The sequence below is a fragment of the Protopterus annectens genome, chromosome 16.part0 (assembly GCF_019279795.1).
Source record: "Protopterus annectens isolate FY-2018-M chromosome 16.part0, PAN1.0, whole genome shotgun sequence".
In the NCBI taxonomy this organism is placed as follows: domain Eukaryota; kingdom Metazoa; phylum Chordata; order Ceratodontiformes; family Protopteridae; genus Protopterus; species Protopterus annectens.
This window is the reverse complement of record NC_056750.1, coordinates 482,329,212-482,343,951: the sequence shown is the minus strand read 5'-3', so window position 1 is coordinate 482,343,951 and position 14,740 is coordinate 482,329,212. Positions and strand designations below refer to the sequence as shown.

General features: G+C 40.9%; 1 protein-coding gene across 3 annotated transcripts in view; it reads left to right on the top strand.

Annotated features, from left to right (window-relative positions):
- MVB12B (multivesicular body subunit 12B) overlaps positions 1-14,426 on the top strand; it is a 1,443,639-nt gene extending 1,429,213 nt beyond the window's left edge. For all 3 annotated transcript variants that reach the window (XM_044058226.1, XM_044058224.1, XM_044058227.1), the window contains one exon: positions 13,756-14,426. In XM_044058226.1, the coding sequence (XP_043914161.1) occupies positions 13,756-13,842 (87 nt within the window). In that variant the 3' untranslated portion in view covers positions 13,843-14,426. The remainder of the gene's footprint in view (positions 1-13,755) is intronic.
- Positions 14,427-14,740: the final 314 nt, after the last annotated feature.

The window sequence follows — 14,740 nt, the reverse complement described above, 5'->3', positions numbered from 1 at the left end:
GCCTTAAATTGCCAGTTTCACATGCTAAAATATCAGCAATTTTTACTGTCTCAGTTAAAATAGAAAAAGCTTCCAGAATCAGATCCTCCTAATTTTAAAGAAATGCAGGATTTATTGCATGCAGCTGAACAAGTGGGAAAGCATACTTTATGTGGTTTTGATTCTCTAGAGGCAGCTCCTGCAAAGCAGCAGTTACAGGCTCTGTCATTAGAAGACATGCTTGGTTAAAAGAACATACGTTACCAGATCATGTTAAAGCAAAGTTATTGGATGCACCTTTGCAGCAGGATGTGTTGTTTGGAGTTAAGGCAGAAGAGGTATTAAAGAAAATGGAGGATAAGGCAAAATCTATGCAAACGGTGAAGGATTTCTTGCAGGTTCAGCCTCCTAGATTTAGCATAAACTGGCCAACTTAGAATTGGTCCTTTCCAATTACAGACAGACCTCAAAGGGAAAGATACAGACGTCCAAGAGGTAGAGGTCAAACACAAGGTCCTTATAGGTCTCGACAATGGGTTGCATCAGGCCAGAAAGAAGGGGAACACAGGCCCTAACCATATAAAAAGCAGCTCCAATGACTTTCCACTACAGCTGCCAAACAAATCCCTCTTGGCAGCCCCCTTGGGAGGAAAACTGGCACTCTTCTACCGCAATTGGCAAATGATCACCAAAGACAAATAGGTTCTCAACATTGTATTTCAAGGTTACAGGTTCCACTTTCACACTCTGCCAAGGTTAAAAGGAATGCCAAATCTGCCACCAAATCAATGGGCAGAGGCTCAAAAACAAATTACAGCACTCATGGATATGAGAGCTATTCAAAAGGTACCATCACAGTTGCAAGGACAAGGATTTTACTCAAGACTCTTTCTGCTACCCAGAAAGGACAAAGCCTGGAGGTCCATTCTGGATCTTTCATCTCTAAACATTTACCTGGATGTTCCGAAATTCAAAATGTTGACATTACAGCAGCGTCTTCCCATGCTAGGCAAGAAAGCTTGGCTCGTGACTTTGAACCTCAAGGAGGCATACCTGCATGTCCTTATCAGACAAAACTGCAGAAGATACCTCAGATTCATAGCTGGTTCAATGCACTACCAATTCTCTGCACTGCCCTTTGGCTTATCTACTGCGCCCAGGGTATTCACAAAGTGCCTGGCACCAGTAATTGCATTTTGCAGACAGAAACGAATTCAAATTTATCCGTACTTGGACGACTGCTTGATTCAAGCAGAGAGCAAGGACATTCTTCTAAAGCATCTGCTGTTTGTAAAAAAGTTACTAAATTGCCTGGGGTACACAGTAAACGAAAAGAAATCAAAACTAGTGCCCTCACAAGAGATTATATTCCTGGGTGCCAGCTTGAACACAACGGCCCCGATGGCTTATTTCACGCCAGACAAGCAAAGACAACTGACTCAATACTTACAATTGATGGCAACAAAGACCCAACTCCCTGCAAGAAAAATTCTGCAGGCCTTGGGTTACATGGCATCCTGCATACTACTAATTCCATATGCCAAACTGCATATGAGGAAACTACAATGTTACCTAAAGAATGTATGGTCTCAATACTGTCAAAGTTTGGAAACAGTTATACCACTAATCCCTTGCCTTCAACAGGAGTTTCAATGGTGGGCTCAAGCTTGTCACCTCAACAAGGGACAGCCTTTTACACAACCCACAGCCAGGCAAACACTGACAACAGATGCATCGGATTACACCTGGGGAGCACACATGGCAGGCAGATGTATTCAGGGCACATGGCCCGCAGAACAAAGGCATCTTCACATCAATCAAAAAGAGATGCTAGCTGTACAAAATGCCCTTATAGCTTTCAAAGACCTGCTGCATCCAGGACAACTACTGATAAGGACAGACAACACCACAGTTATGTGGTACATAAACAAGCAAGGGGGAACTCACTCCTACCCCCTATGTAGACAAGCCATGACCTTGTGGAACACAGCTATAAACCTTCAAGTTCATCTGCAAGCACAATTCCTGCCAGGAGAAAAAAACACACTGGCAGACGACTTAAGCAGAAACATCGTGGATCCCCACGAATGGGAATTGAATCCACAAATATTCAGAATGATAACACAGAAATGGTGGAACCCGGACATAGATCTATTTGCATCCCCAATAAACTGCCAGCTACAAAAATTCTGCACAAGGAGTTACCATCCACAAGCATGGAAAGTGGATGCCCTCTCATTCAGTTGGGAGAACCTACAAGTATACGCTTTCCCACCACTACCTCTCCTGCCAAATGTACTCATAAAAGCCAGGCAAGAAGAGCCAAAGATGATCCTGATTGCACCAGACTGGCCACTCCAGCACTGGTACCCAATCTTAAGGAGCTTAGTAGAAGAACCACCCTGGATTTTGCCTCAAATCCCACATCTGCTGACTCAGCACAACAATCAAATACTACACAGCCAGCTAAAGACCTTAAACCTAGCTGCATGGAAGATTCCTTAGTCAAGCAAGCAATGCCTCTCTCCAAAGCTCTTATGGATGTCATTCTGGAGGCCAGAAGGCCAAGTACCAGGAAAGCCAAACATTCCTCAGATACTACAATACTTAACTGAGATGCTGGACAAAGGCCTCTCCTTCTCATCCATCAAGATCCATGCCTCTGCCATTTCTGCTCATTACAACACGGATCCACCAATTTTCTCTAATCCTCTGTTAAAACAGTACATCAGAGGGGCTAAAACCATAAGACCGCCCTGTAGAGCACCTACTCCAACTTGGGACCTCAACTTTGTGTTGGAAAAACTAACTTTACCTCCTTTTGAGCCAGCTAACACAGCAGAATTAAAATATATCTCTTGGAAAACTGCTCTGCTCCTGGCAATAACATCAGCACGAAGAGTTTCAGAATTACAGGCACTAATGGCAGTGGAACCTTTCCTCATTTTCCACCAGGACAGGGTGTCTTAAAGAACTAACCCTACGTTTATGCCAAAGGTGGTATCCAGTGTGGCTCTAAACCAAACTATTCACCTGCCAACTTTTTATCCTAAACCACAGAATAAAGGGGAGAGACTACTGCACTCTTTGGACATTCACAGGCAGTTACGCTTCTACTTGGACAAAACCAAAGCTTTCAGAAAATCTGAGCAATTATTGGTAGCATATGTTGCAGGAGCACAGGGAAAAGCCATTTCAAAACAGACTTTCAAAATGGATAGGACATTGTATACATATTCATAGGATATTGTATACGTTTCTGCTACACATACCATGGAAAACCTGTACCTAGCAGCATTAGATCTCACTCCACCAGGGCAACAGCCACTTCAACTGCCTACCTCAGGGGAGTACCTATCAAGGATATTTTGGAAGCAACAACTTGAAGTTCTGTACATACCTTCACCAAGCATTACCATCTGCCTCTATACTCTAAATCCAGAGTTGGCTTCGCCACTGCAGTGCTGCAGGGCCTTATAGCCACCCCTAATGCCTTATAGAACCAGCCACCCTACCTCAGCTTTGGGATTCTACCCAAGTGTAATGACTGCAGCAGTGTAACACGAACATAGTACAGTTTTATACCTAGCATAAATGTAGATGTTCGAGTGTATATACTGCTGCAGTCCAGGTTACCCTCCCTCCTTCCCCTCTTACTGGCTGGTACGTACCCATGTCTTCTACCCTTACTACCTATGGGGAGTATTTGCTGGTAGCTGTAAGTTATTTTTTGCTTTCTTATGAATGTTTTATTAGCAATTGAAATTGTCTACCTATTTTGAGGCACCTGACATCTGGGGCAAGAAAAACTGTCGAAAATGACATTGGATGCATCTTATATACCCCTGTCATACTGGCGTCAGGGAGGAGGCGACAGCAACCGACGCCGGACCAAGACTTTGGAACTCAGGCCGACTGGGGAACCGCCTGACAGCAGGATAACCCAAGTGTAATGACTGCAGCAGTGTATACACTCGAACATCTACATTTATGGTAGGTACAAAACTGTACTTTCTTTAATCTGTTGACCTTATTGAAAATGGTTAAGGGTGGAGAGCTAATAGTAACTGAGGCAGAACAGAGTGACTCAGTGGAGGTGCCCGAGAGTCCCTAGCAGCATGCTGTCTTGTAGCTAGCCTGATGGATAGTATAAATACTTAAAATAAGGGAAAAAAATTTTTACTCAGGTGGGTCTGTATTCTCTTTCGTAGGGTGGTAAAAAAACGGCGCTTTTGATAGAAGGCTACATCCTCTGGAGAGGTGGTGTCACTTACTGCAGAGGTTAGGGGACTAAAAAGAAAAAGACAGGAGAGGTAATTAGTAAAAAGTCCTGCAGAGTTAAATGCAGATACAAGGAAAAAAAATAAGCAAATATCAATTATAACTTGGATATACACTGGTGTGGTTACAAGCACACAAAAATAAAACATTTAACCAGAATAACGCATACGATAGTAGCAGCTGTTATGTCTATTCTACTACACTTGTGAACATGCATTAAACACTGTAGTGCAACTGCAGCAGTTCCATGAAATGCGTGTGTTCCTCACCAATGAAACATCATTACAATGTAAATAATTATAAATGTTAACATTTAACTAGCATTCTTCTACCTTAAAATGCAATAATACACTAGTTATCTGGCTGTACAATTTACCGACAGTAAGCTATACACCAGTTGAGATATTAATATAAGGAGCAATAGTGTTCTGCTTAGCATGGCTATGAAGTTAGGCACAGTAATGCTCAATAACAATTGTTACAGGCAAAGGGCAGTATAGACCCTGTAGTAGACAGCTCGTAAATGCATAAAGAGGTTCACTGCCTGCTCCTAATAGATTCTTCTGCTTCATGCATTGACACACAGTTGCGGTAATGATTCACTAGTAAAGCTCGGCAACCAGGTGCCTTGCCATTAATAACAGCAGCAGTATGTATCGTAAGATAATGTAAAGTCAATGTGAAAGCGTGTCTGGACTGCTTAATAACAATTACTTAAGGAGTATAATGCACAAAATGCTCAAAAAACAATAGTTAAGTACTGGAGAACTTGTTGTAGGGAAATGCTCGGCAACTCGTGTATGTACTATTTAAAAATGGTGCCTATGGATTCCCCAGAGCTAAGTAAACTCTGTAAAGGGAGAGGAGTGCTGGAAATGTAATTTAGGGGAGGGGGAGGCGCTGTAGTGGGGCTGGAGGTTAATACATCACTGCATGGAGATGTACCAGGACTCTGTCAGACCTATAAGCCAGAATCTAGTGAAACCAGTCAAGAGAAAAACTATCTCCAACTTGGAAACAGCAGGTAAGTATTGTAGGGTAGTGAGAGAGTAGAACACCTGGAGGGGAAACTAGGCTAAGCAGTTACAGTGTGTATAGACTGGGGGGGGGGGGCTTCTGAGTCTACCAGTGGATGAAAGTAGCTGAAATACGTTGTGGGACTATGCATGGCTACCCAAATTTTAATGTCTAAAGTTCTTTACTCTGTTGCTCTTATTGAAACTGGTTAAGGGTGGAGAGCTAATAGTAAGTGGGGCAGACCAGAGTGACTTAAGTGGAGTTGCCCGAGGGTTCCTAGCAGCATGCTGTCTTGTAGCTAGCCTGATGGATAGTATAAATACTTAAAATAAGGGAGACATACAAAATTTTATTCAGGTGGGTCTGTGTTCTCTTTCTTTGGTTGGTGAAAAAACTGGACGCTGTTGGTAGAAGGCTAAATCCTCTAGAGGGGTGGTGTCATTTACTGCAAATGATAGGGGAACATTTTTACTCAGGTGGGTCTGTGTTCTCTTTCTTTGGGTGGTGAAAAAAACAGATGCTGTTGGTAGAAGGCCAACTCCTCTGGAGGGATGGCATCAATTACTGCAGAGGATAGGGGTTTAGAGCTTGCTGTAGGGGAATGCTCTGCACTTCATGTATGTACTATTTAAAAATGGCCACTCTAAACAAATTGACTACATGTCCAAAGAGACCGAGTCTGCTGTGACTGTAGAGAAGGGGTAACCTAAGGTGATTATTTCTGAGGGATCACAGGGCATACCTCAAATCCTGGTTAGGGAAGAGGTTTCTGGCACTTTAGTTATGTGTTGGGATTACGATCCACTGTACTTTATTCAACCAGATGTTATGCCTCAGAAAAAGAAGCAAAAAGCTAAGCATGTTTCTCCATTGCTGATGCCTCAGGAAAGTTAATGCCTGGAATTCTCCCAATGCTTGTACAAAGCCATATTTTTTTAAAGCCCCCTTCCTTCCTCACCACTCCTTCTCAGGCCCCTCTCATCCTGAAAAGACACAAGTGTTCATTTGAGGAGGAAGAGCAGTCTAATTTGGATGAGGATTCTTTAACTTGCTCATCTCACATTCATTCTCCTGGACACCTTGCTTCAGATGATGACTTCCTATCCCCTGATTCAATTATAGAAGAAATTTCATGTGAGGAAACGATTACTAAGATGATGCATCATTTGAATGTCAAACCAGTGAAGTTACTCACATAGAGAAAGACACAACTTTCTTGAGGTAGGAACCCACTAAGCCTCCCCTTGCCTCCCATTCTTAGAGGTCAAACTTTCTAGGTACAGCCACATGTTCTCCTGAATCCCAAGCTCCAGCTCCCAAAAAGCCTGATAGGTTTTACAAGGTCCCCGAAGACATAGTTTCTCTATAAAAAAAAATCCATAGCAGACCATTCAGTCTTTTTGTTTCAACTGATTAGCTGCAGACAAAAGCTTAGTGAGGTTGTGTTTTCTTCAGATAGAGGGTCTGTCGTGCTTACATTTGCTTGTTTTCACCTCCATTCCCTCTCTGAGAACATCAGGTCCAAGTTACTGGATTCTCCTATTCGTAGAGACCTTTTTTTTGGTTTTACTGCAGCTGGAGTTTTAAAATCCTGTATAATCTTTCCCTTCTCATGCAGAGATTTAACGGATTTTTCTCACATCAGTTCCTAAATATCAAAGGAATCACCATTCTAAGCCTGCTTTCTTTGTACATAAAGAACAAAAAAACAACACAGAAGGGAGGAAACAGCTCAAGAAAACATTTCAGAAAAAATACCCCAGATATTCTGAACATGGAAAAACCCTACTTCCAGAGAAGTCGATCTCAGTCTGGTTAGCTTCTGCCTCTCCTCTCCCCCCTCATTCCAGAAGACTCCGTTTGAGCTTCATTCTAGGGAATACATTACCACAGACAAATGTGTCCATCATCCAACAAAGTTTCAAAATGTCCTCATTGATGGGAATCCCTCCACCTACCCCTAACAAGGTCCGCCTCCTCTCCCCCTCATTCAGGATCTTTCATCACAGAGATTGTAAAACCCGTTCCTCCCCTAGACCTAGGAAAAGGTTTTAATCAGGACTTTTCCTTGTTACTAGAAAGGAGGGAGGGTACTTTGAGACTAGTACTGGACTTGTCTCATCTCAACACCTTTCTGAAAGTGCATTCTTTCTAGATGCTGTCCCTATAATCTCTACTTCCATGTATCTTCCCAAAAGTCTTTTTTATTTCCTTGGACTTGAGGTATGTATAACTTGCACATTCCTATCCACACCATCTGCCCATCCCAGCTGTTTACATTCTGTCAGATGAAAATGTTCTCGCAAACTCACTCATCAGATCCATGATAGACCCTCATGAATGGATGTTGAATAGATAGGTCTTTGGATGTAGTCCACAAGTGTGGTCTTCCCCAAATTGATCTCTTTGCTTCCTCTCACAACAAATGGCTTCAGCTGTTTTGCTCCAAGACCCATGACCTCAGCCCTGGAGAGCACATGCCATGTCTTTCCACTGGGGGGTTGTCCCTGTATATCTTCTCTCTTCTCCCTTTAATCTCAAAGTTAGTCCTGAAGTTCCAAAGGAACAAGGCAAAAATCTTGTCACTCCCTTCTAGCCCGGGCAGCATTGGTTCTCTTTCTCCACCTATCCAGGGGTTAACACTGCAAGTTACCCACAAAGTGGACTTGCTCGCAAAGAAAAAGGAACTCTAATGCACCTCAACCTGCAGGCTGTCAACCTGACACTTTGTGTGATAGAATTTAATACCTTGCTGACACCAGTTTTCAGAAGACTTGTTACAGGTACTCCAGGAAGTGAGGAAACCTACCACTAGAAAATCTTACATCTCCAGGTGTAAGAGATTTTCTATCTGGTGTCTCAAGAAGAACATGGAACCCTTTTGAACAAGGATTCCTCTAATTCTATCATACTTGTGCGAGTTAACAATGGACTAGCCTACTGTTCGATCAACTCTATTTTTGCCTGAATGCCTTTAGACCCTCCTTTACTTTCCGGGAACTAAGTCAAACACTTTTTAGGAGGAGTCCTACATCTAAACCCTCCCACTCAGACAGTTCTGCCCCCAACCCCCATGTGGTCTAAATTTTATCCTGGAATAACTTAATTTGTCTTCTTTTGAACCAAAAGCCAACTGCACCATTGAAATTGGTGTTGCTGCTTGCTATTGTCTCAGCCAACAAGAATTTCTGATGAAGACTTTATGGCCATCCCCCTTTCTGTATGTTTCAGAGGAGAGGGTCTCCATAAAAACTAAACCTTCTTTCATGCCTAACATGGTGAGTGAACAATCTCTCAACTAGGCCATCCATTTACCTATTTTAAGTAATCCACAAGATAAGTGTGAAAGACTCCTCCATTTATTTAATTGCACAGGCAGTTGAGATTCTAGTGGCAGAGAACAAAAACTTTCCAGAAAAAAAGACCAACATTTTGTATCCTTTCAGGAAGGAAAGCTGGGTATCCCTGTCTCCAAACAGATTATATCCAACCTTATCTCCAAATCCATCTCCTTCTGTTATTCCTCACATGGCAAAGCCTTGCCTTCACATGTGCAGGATCATTCCACACGGGCTGTCTTTCCATTTGGAGACTTCTTCAAAGGTGTTTACTCCAGATCCATTCTTGAGGTAACCACCTGTTTGTCCATTCACACCTTCTAAAGATTACAGAGTGGATGCATTATCTAGATCTGGAACTTCTTTGTTTGTTCTATAATGCTGACTCTGGTAGACAGCACTCTTGTTTCCAATCCATCTCCCCTAAACAACCTCCACCTCTGGAATCAGGGCATCAGTTTGGAATACTGCAGCAGTGAGCCAAGGAAGGACATAGTACAGTTGTGTAATAGTAGTTGTCCTACTGATCAATGGTGTATTATTGCTTCTCCTCACTCCTACCTCCTTTTTTCAGTTGTTCGTCCTTCCTTTTTGTCCCCTTACACCTTGTGCACTGAGGAGGGAAATCCCCTTCTATTCCTTCTGTTTTAGTTAGACTGCACCTTATTTATGGTCCACTGAACTGAGCTCATACATCAGATGTATGGAGCCTCCAGAAGCTTTTGGCTTTGATATACCTTGGTAGGATCACCTATCAGTTTGGAATACTGCAACAGTGATCAGTTGGATATGTACTGTTTATGGTAAGTTCTTAGACAACTGTACTGCTTGGCTGTATTTGACTACGGTACTCCGATATCATACCACTGCTGGTTGTGGCCTAATTCTGGCTGTAGTGGCATTCTACTATGAAATGTGGATGTCTCTTTTGTCTTTCCTGTGTCATCCAGTGGCCCCTTGGAGTACACTGGGGCTGTAATTGTCCATGCACAATCTCTATGTAACAGGATACTTAAACAAGTAGGATTGCGAAAATGTACTGAATAGGTTGCAGGTCTTGAGTCCCCTTTTTAGTGTGTTACTACCTCATGCCATTCTGCCCATGGAAAGTCACTAGCATTTCTGTGGTTCCCCTCTCCATGTGTGCTGTGATGCTTTTATGTATGTTGCATTTATAGATTCACTCCTCCTGCCATTAGTATGTCACAACCAGCAAAGACGTGTGTGACTGTTTCCATTTCGATTTTACAAAACCTACGTTTGTCTGTTTCTCCCAAATGTTCTATTTTGTAATCCAGCATGTGTGTAGCCCACTATCTTGGCCACCAATATTAACTTTTCTTCTCTTGGTTTGAATTCGCCTCCCCTTAGCCATTCCTGCATTTGTTCCTGATCAACATGAGGTTCTTCCAGATGTTTTCTATACCTGTAACTATATTTATGCTTGTTCCACATTTTTTGTCTTCTCATCTGGTCCTTCACTTTGTATTCTTTCTTTTGTTTTTTTGTCACATTCAATTGCTGCCTGATTTTTATCTACTTCTGGTTTGACACATTCAATTGCTGCCTGATTTTTATCTACTTCTGGTTTGATTTCCATCCCTGCTTGACGCTGATGTGCTTCTGCTAGATTTCCTCCTGTGAGTACATTGCACATTTTAGGAAGATAACTTTAGCCAAGGAGTTAGACTCATCTGGCAACGATGCAACAAAAAAACATTAATGAAGGCCTGCCATCTGTCAGGTCCGGCATTCCTTCCAATTTAGACATCTAGCAGAACATGAAGAGGATGGCACAGCTCTAAAATCTGACCATGAAGGAGACAATGAACAGAGAACATGCAACAGTAGTGATGCCTTCAGTCCTGTAGAGGTGAGTGCTTTCCTGTCCTGGTGAGGATTAGCCTAAGTCCCACCCCACCCCTAGTCTGTTGAGAGACTAGAAGGGAGTCCTTTCCTGTAGTGATCCTTAAGAGTCAGATAGGGGGAACCTGTCCTTTTCCATTGCCACTGCTGTAGTTTCATAGGCCACACTGGAGACTGCATGACATCCTTGCTGGAATGCCTTTTCCCAAGGACTCTTAGGTTCGTAGTTATATACTAGGCTAACAACTACCAGGACCTTTATAAGCCTAGCAGTGCAGTCCAACCCAACTATGTCCCTATTTTTATCACAGGCATTTATTAGGAGGGGAGTATTTTATTATGTTTCTATAGGTTATTTGGGGAGGAGGATAAGTAAAAACTGTAGCACATAGTTTTATAGGTGACTTCTAGACTAATGGTCTCAGGATGCCTTTTTTTAGCCTGGCTATGCTTCCCAAGGTCAGAATCAAACTCTGTAGCTCATGTCTGTGAGGTAAGCACCCTAATAATTATGCAAACCCCCAAACTTCATGCTTTTTCAGCTTCATTACAGAAATAGCTCCATGTGCACTCCCTCCTAGTACTTACGCCTCTTCCATGAGGAAGAGGAAAGGGAAGCCTTTCATTCTGTCCTTATTGGTGACACTCGCGGTGTTTTTTTATGCGTTTGGCTTTTCAGAGAGCCTGTGCAAATCCCCTCTGTTGCACAAATACACATACACCAGACTAAAAGCAAGAGATGGAGCTGTTTCTGTAATGAAGTTGAAGAAGCATGAGTTTTGGCATGATTAAGAGAAGAATTGGAGAAACATTAGAAACTTAGTCACATGTAGTACTAAGCACCAAAGAGTTTATTCGGGGTGGTGTGTGAGCGCGCGCGCACACACACGTATAAATATATACAGATACATATATATCAGTTTCATCAAAAGTCTTTACCCCCTGCAGCATCAACCATTTGTTTTTAGAGGGATGACGTGCCTCCCCCCAAGTCCCCTTGTCCCTTTTGTTCACAGTAACCAACTTTAGGATCTCACATTATCATAAGAAAGCGCAGTGTCCAGTCTGATAATTTTCATTGGGTTGTGATTTTGACTAGGTGCACTCAGTGCTGTGTGAAGTATCAGACCTTGAAACTGACTTTGAATATAAAGTACTGTTTTCAGCATTGTGCCTGGGTCAGCGGTGAAAAAGAATCAGGCAGGCAGTCCACCACCAAGCAAATAAATTTAAGTTGATAATACACAGGCATACAAGTTAACTGACCCATTAATCAGGTGTAAAAGCATTAATAATGTAATGTATAAGGTATTGTCACTGACAAAAGCAGTGAATCTGTAGAACAATTTAAATTTGATCATGCTTCATAATTGATTTACCCATTTGATAAGCAGGTACTTGGAGTGATCCCTTTGGGACTGTTTTACTGTGGCCTGGGATCCAAAAATACAGACAAAATGCTTATTTATGACCAAATTAGAAAGAAAAAAATGGCTCTGCTGCTAAATTAGGTGAAGGCAGCCAAACATTTTGACTTCTGCAAGCTCATATGCTGGCCTTAAGAATAATAATGAAGAGGAGGGAGGACTTGAGAGGCAGAGGAAAGGAAAGAAGTTTGAGTTCTAATTAACTGTATAGCATTTTCATCTAGCTTCATATTACAGCCCATTTATACCTTTTGGGTGTTTATTTTAGATTTCACCACTAGATGGCAGTGTTGCACCATTTTTCTCCCCTTCAGGAACATGGATTTCTTTGCTAGCAATAATGAATGTGCTTTGGCTTCATATAATGCTGTAGCTGATGAAACTGGATTACTAAATCCCCAAGAGTACCACTAGCACAGTTTTATGCACGCTGTACATTCAGCATCCTAAGTACATTAATAGCCTATGGAAAGTATTGCTGCTGTGCTAGGGTCAAGTGAAGTTTGGTTTAATGCAACTTCGCATTGGAAATGTAGAAGAATTTATTCACATCTTTAAAATGGTAATGTTAAGGTCTTCATCCAAAATTTTCTCACAAAAAATGTCAGCCTTAATAATTGGGCATAGTTTGTTACATTTCATTTAATGTGCATGTATTGATCACACCACAGCATTTAAAGCAGTGAAAATCTTCATGAATGTTTTACCAGTTTTCAGAAGCTTTCTCTTTGAATTTGTCTGCCTCACAGATAAGCTATTACTTTGTTTTGTAATGATATGATAGTGTGCTGCCATATATTGTTCTAAACATTATATTATGACCAAAAGCAAGGAAGTGGCAAAAGGGCAACTAGATAAGCCTGCCAGTCTTAATGCACATTTTTTGTGATGTTACTGAAACCATCTGTAAATTTGATTTACTTGGCAAAACCTGTTCAGTTATTGCCTGTTACAGTTGGTGACTAGTTATAATGGTCTGCAGCAGAAACACCAGCCAAGACCATACAAGGCAGTAAATTTCATTACTACATGGTGAGCTATCCTTCTGTGTAGTGCAAGTGTTGTGTGTTAGTAAAGTACAAGTTATGACAGAAATAACTTCTAGTTCTTAAACATTTTTGCATCAGCTCTAGTTTCATCTTGCTTTTGGTGTAGTTTAATGTTTGTCTTTTTAGAAGCATTGCTTAGACCGTCAGTAAGCCGAGGACATACAATAAATAGTTGAAAAATATATACATATTGTCTGTGCGTTGTCATATTTTCAGACTCAAGGGTTAGTAACTGGTTTTACACTTTCACTTTTTTCCAGTATTTTCATTTGCATGTCCATTTTTTTATATCGGGTAAAGGCTCACAAAAGACATGATTATGGAGGGATAGCCTGTGAGCTGGCCCTGGATGTTTTAATAATTTTGAGAAATTGACGATATTGCTCATTTACAACTTCTTGCCCTTGCATATGCATACTGTTTTGCCAATGTTTGACTGTGCTAACTTTGTTTTTCTTTTTTGGAAACCGAGATTTGCTTCTTCAAATCATTAAGATTAAGCTGCTTTGATTTCTTATTGCTTATTCTAAGAAATAATTGCTATATTTTACCATTCAGTTTACTTTTAATGTAGAGCAATTTAACATATTTCTTCTTGAAGAAAATACAATACCATTTGTATAAAAGAAAAATCTGTATGCATGCAAATCTTATATTTTGTTTAAAAGTTGCTTGCAAGGTATTTGTTATGTTGTGATGCAACAGAAATATCTGCGTGATTATTCAAGTCTCTCTTAATGTTTGCTTCCTCTCCACACGCGTGGTCTGAGCTAGTCTGTCTTTGTGTTCTTTCTTCAGTATGACTACAGCTTCAGGACAGAGCACAGTGCTGCTGCACGACTTCCGCCTAGTCCCACTAGGTGTCAGCAGATACCACAATCCTGAAAAGGACAGAAGAAAACATGAGCGCTGTACCGCGCAGAGCCGGATCGCATGACCCAGACTACTGAATGATTTCTCAAGACAAACAGTGTTACTAGAATGCAATTTATTTTGAGCCTGTCTCTCTTGAACATTTTTCTAACAACTTATGGTCCGAATACATTTTAACACAGTATAAATTTGTATACATTATTTTGTAGATAAAATATTTTATGTAATGTTCGTTTTGCAGGTTATATGTATAAAGTTACAGAGTTGAAACTTTAGTTTCAAGGCCCCATAAAGCACATAAAATGCAGACTTTCTACTGTTAAAAATTGCATCAGGGTTGTAGTAGAAAGGTTATAGAATCTGTCATACAGGAGTCATTGAAGCCTTTTGGATAGATTCAGCATATTTTAATGATATGAACATGTGTATTGTAGTTTAACTTTTGGAAAGATCCATTTAACAAATATCCATACTTTAGCAGACTGATAATACATTGCAACCTAGAATGTATTGTTAAAGTTGCATATTGTTTTAGCCATCTTTTCTGACCTGATGGAGTGTTGTATTATGTTTTGCATTAAAAATTGTGGTAGTTACCTTGGTTGTCAGGCATATTAGATAAGGGCAGGAAGTGAAGCCGTACTACTAATGTATTGAGTGCAACATTGTGCCTAACAGGTTACTTTTATGATTGTCTGTTTAAACTCTTGCTCTAAACATACCTAAAAAATTAGGTCTGGATCTTTCTTTTGGTATGAGTTTTTCATAAAGAAATCTATGAAAAAATGAGAGATGTTCCCACTAAACCTTCCAACTTTTGAACTGGCCATGTTTATTATTTTAACAAAAACATAAAACAGCACAAAATATGTATAAATAGCAGATCTTCTACAGATATATTAACATGATG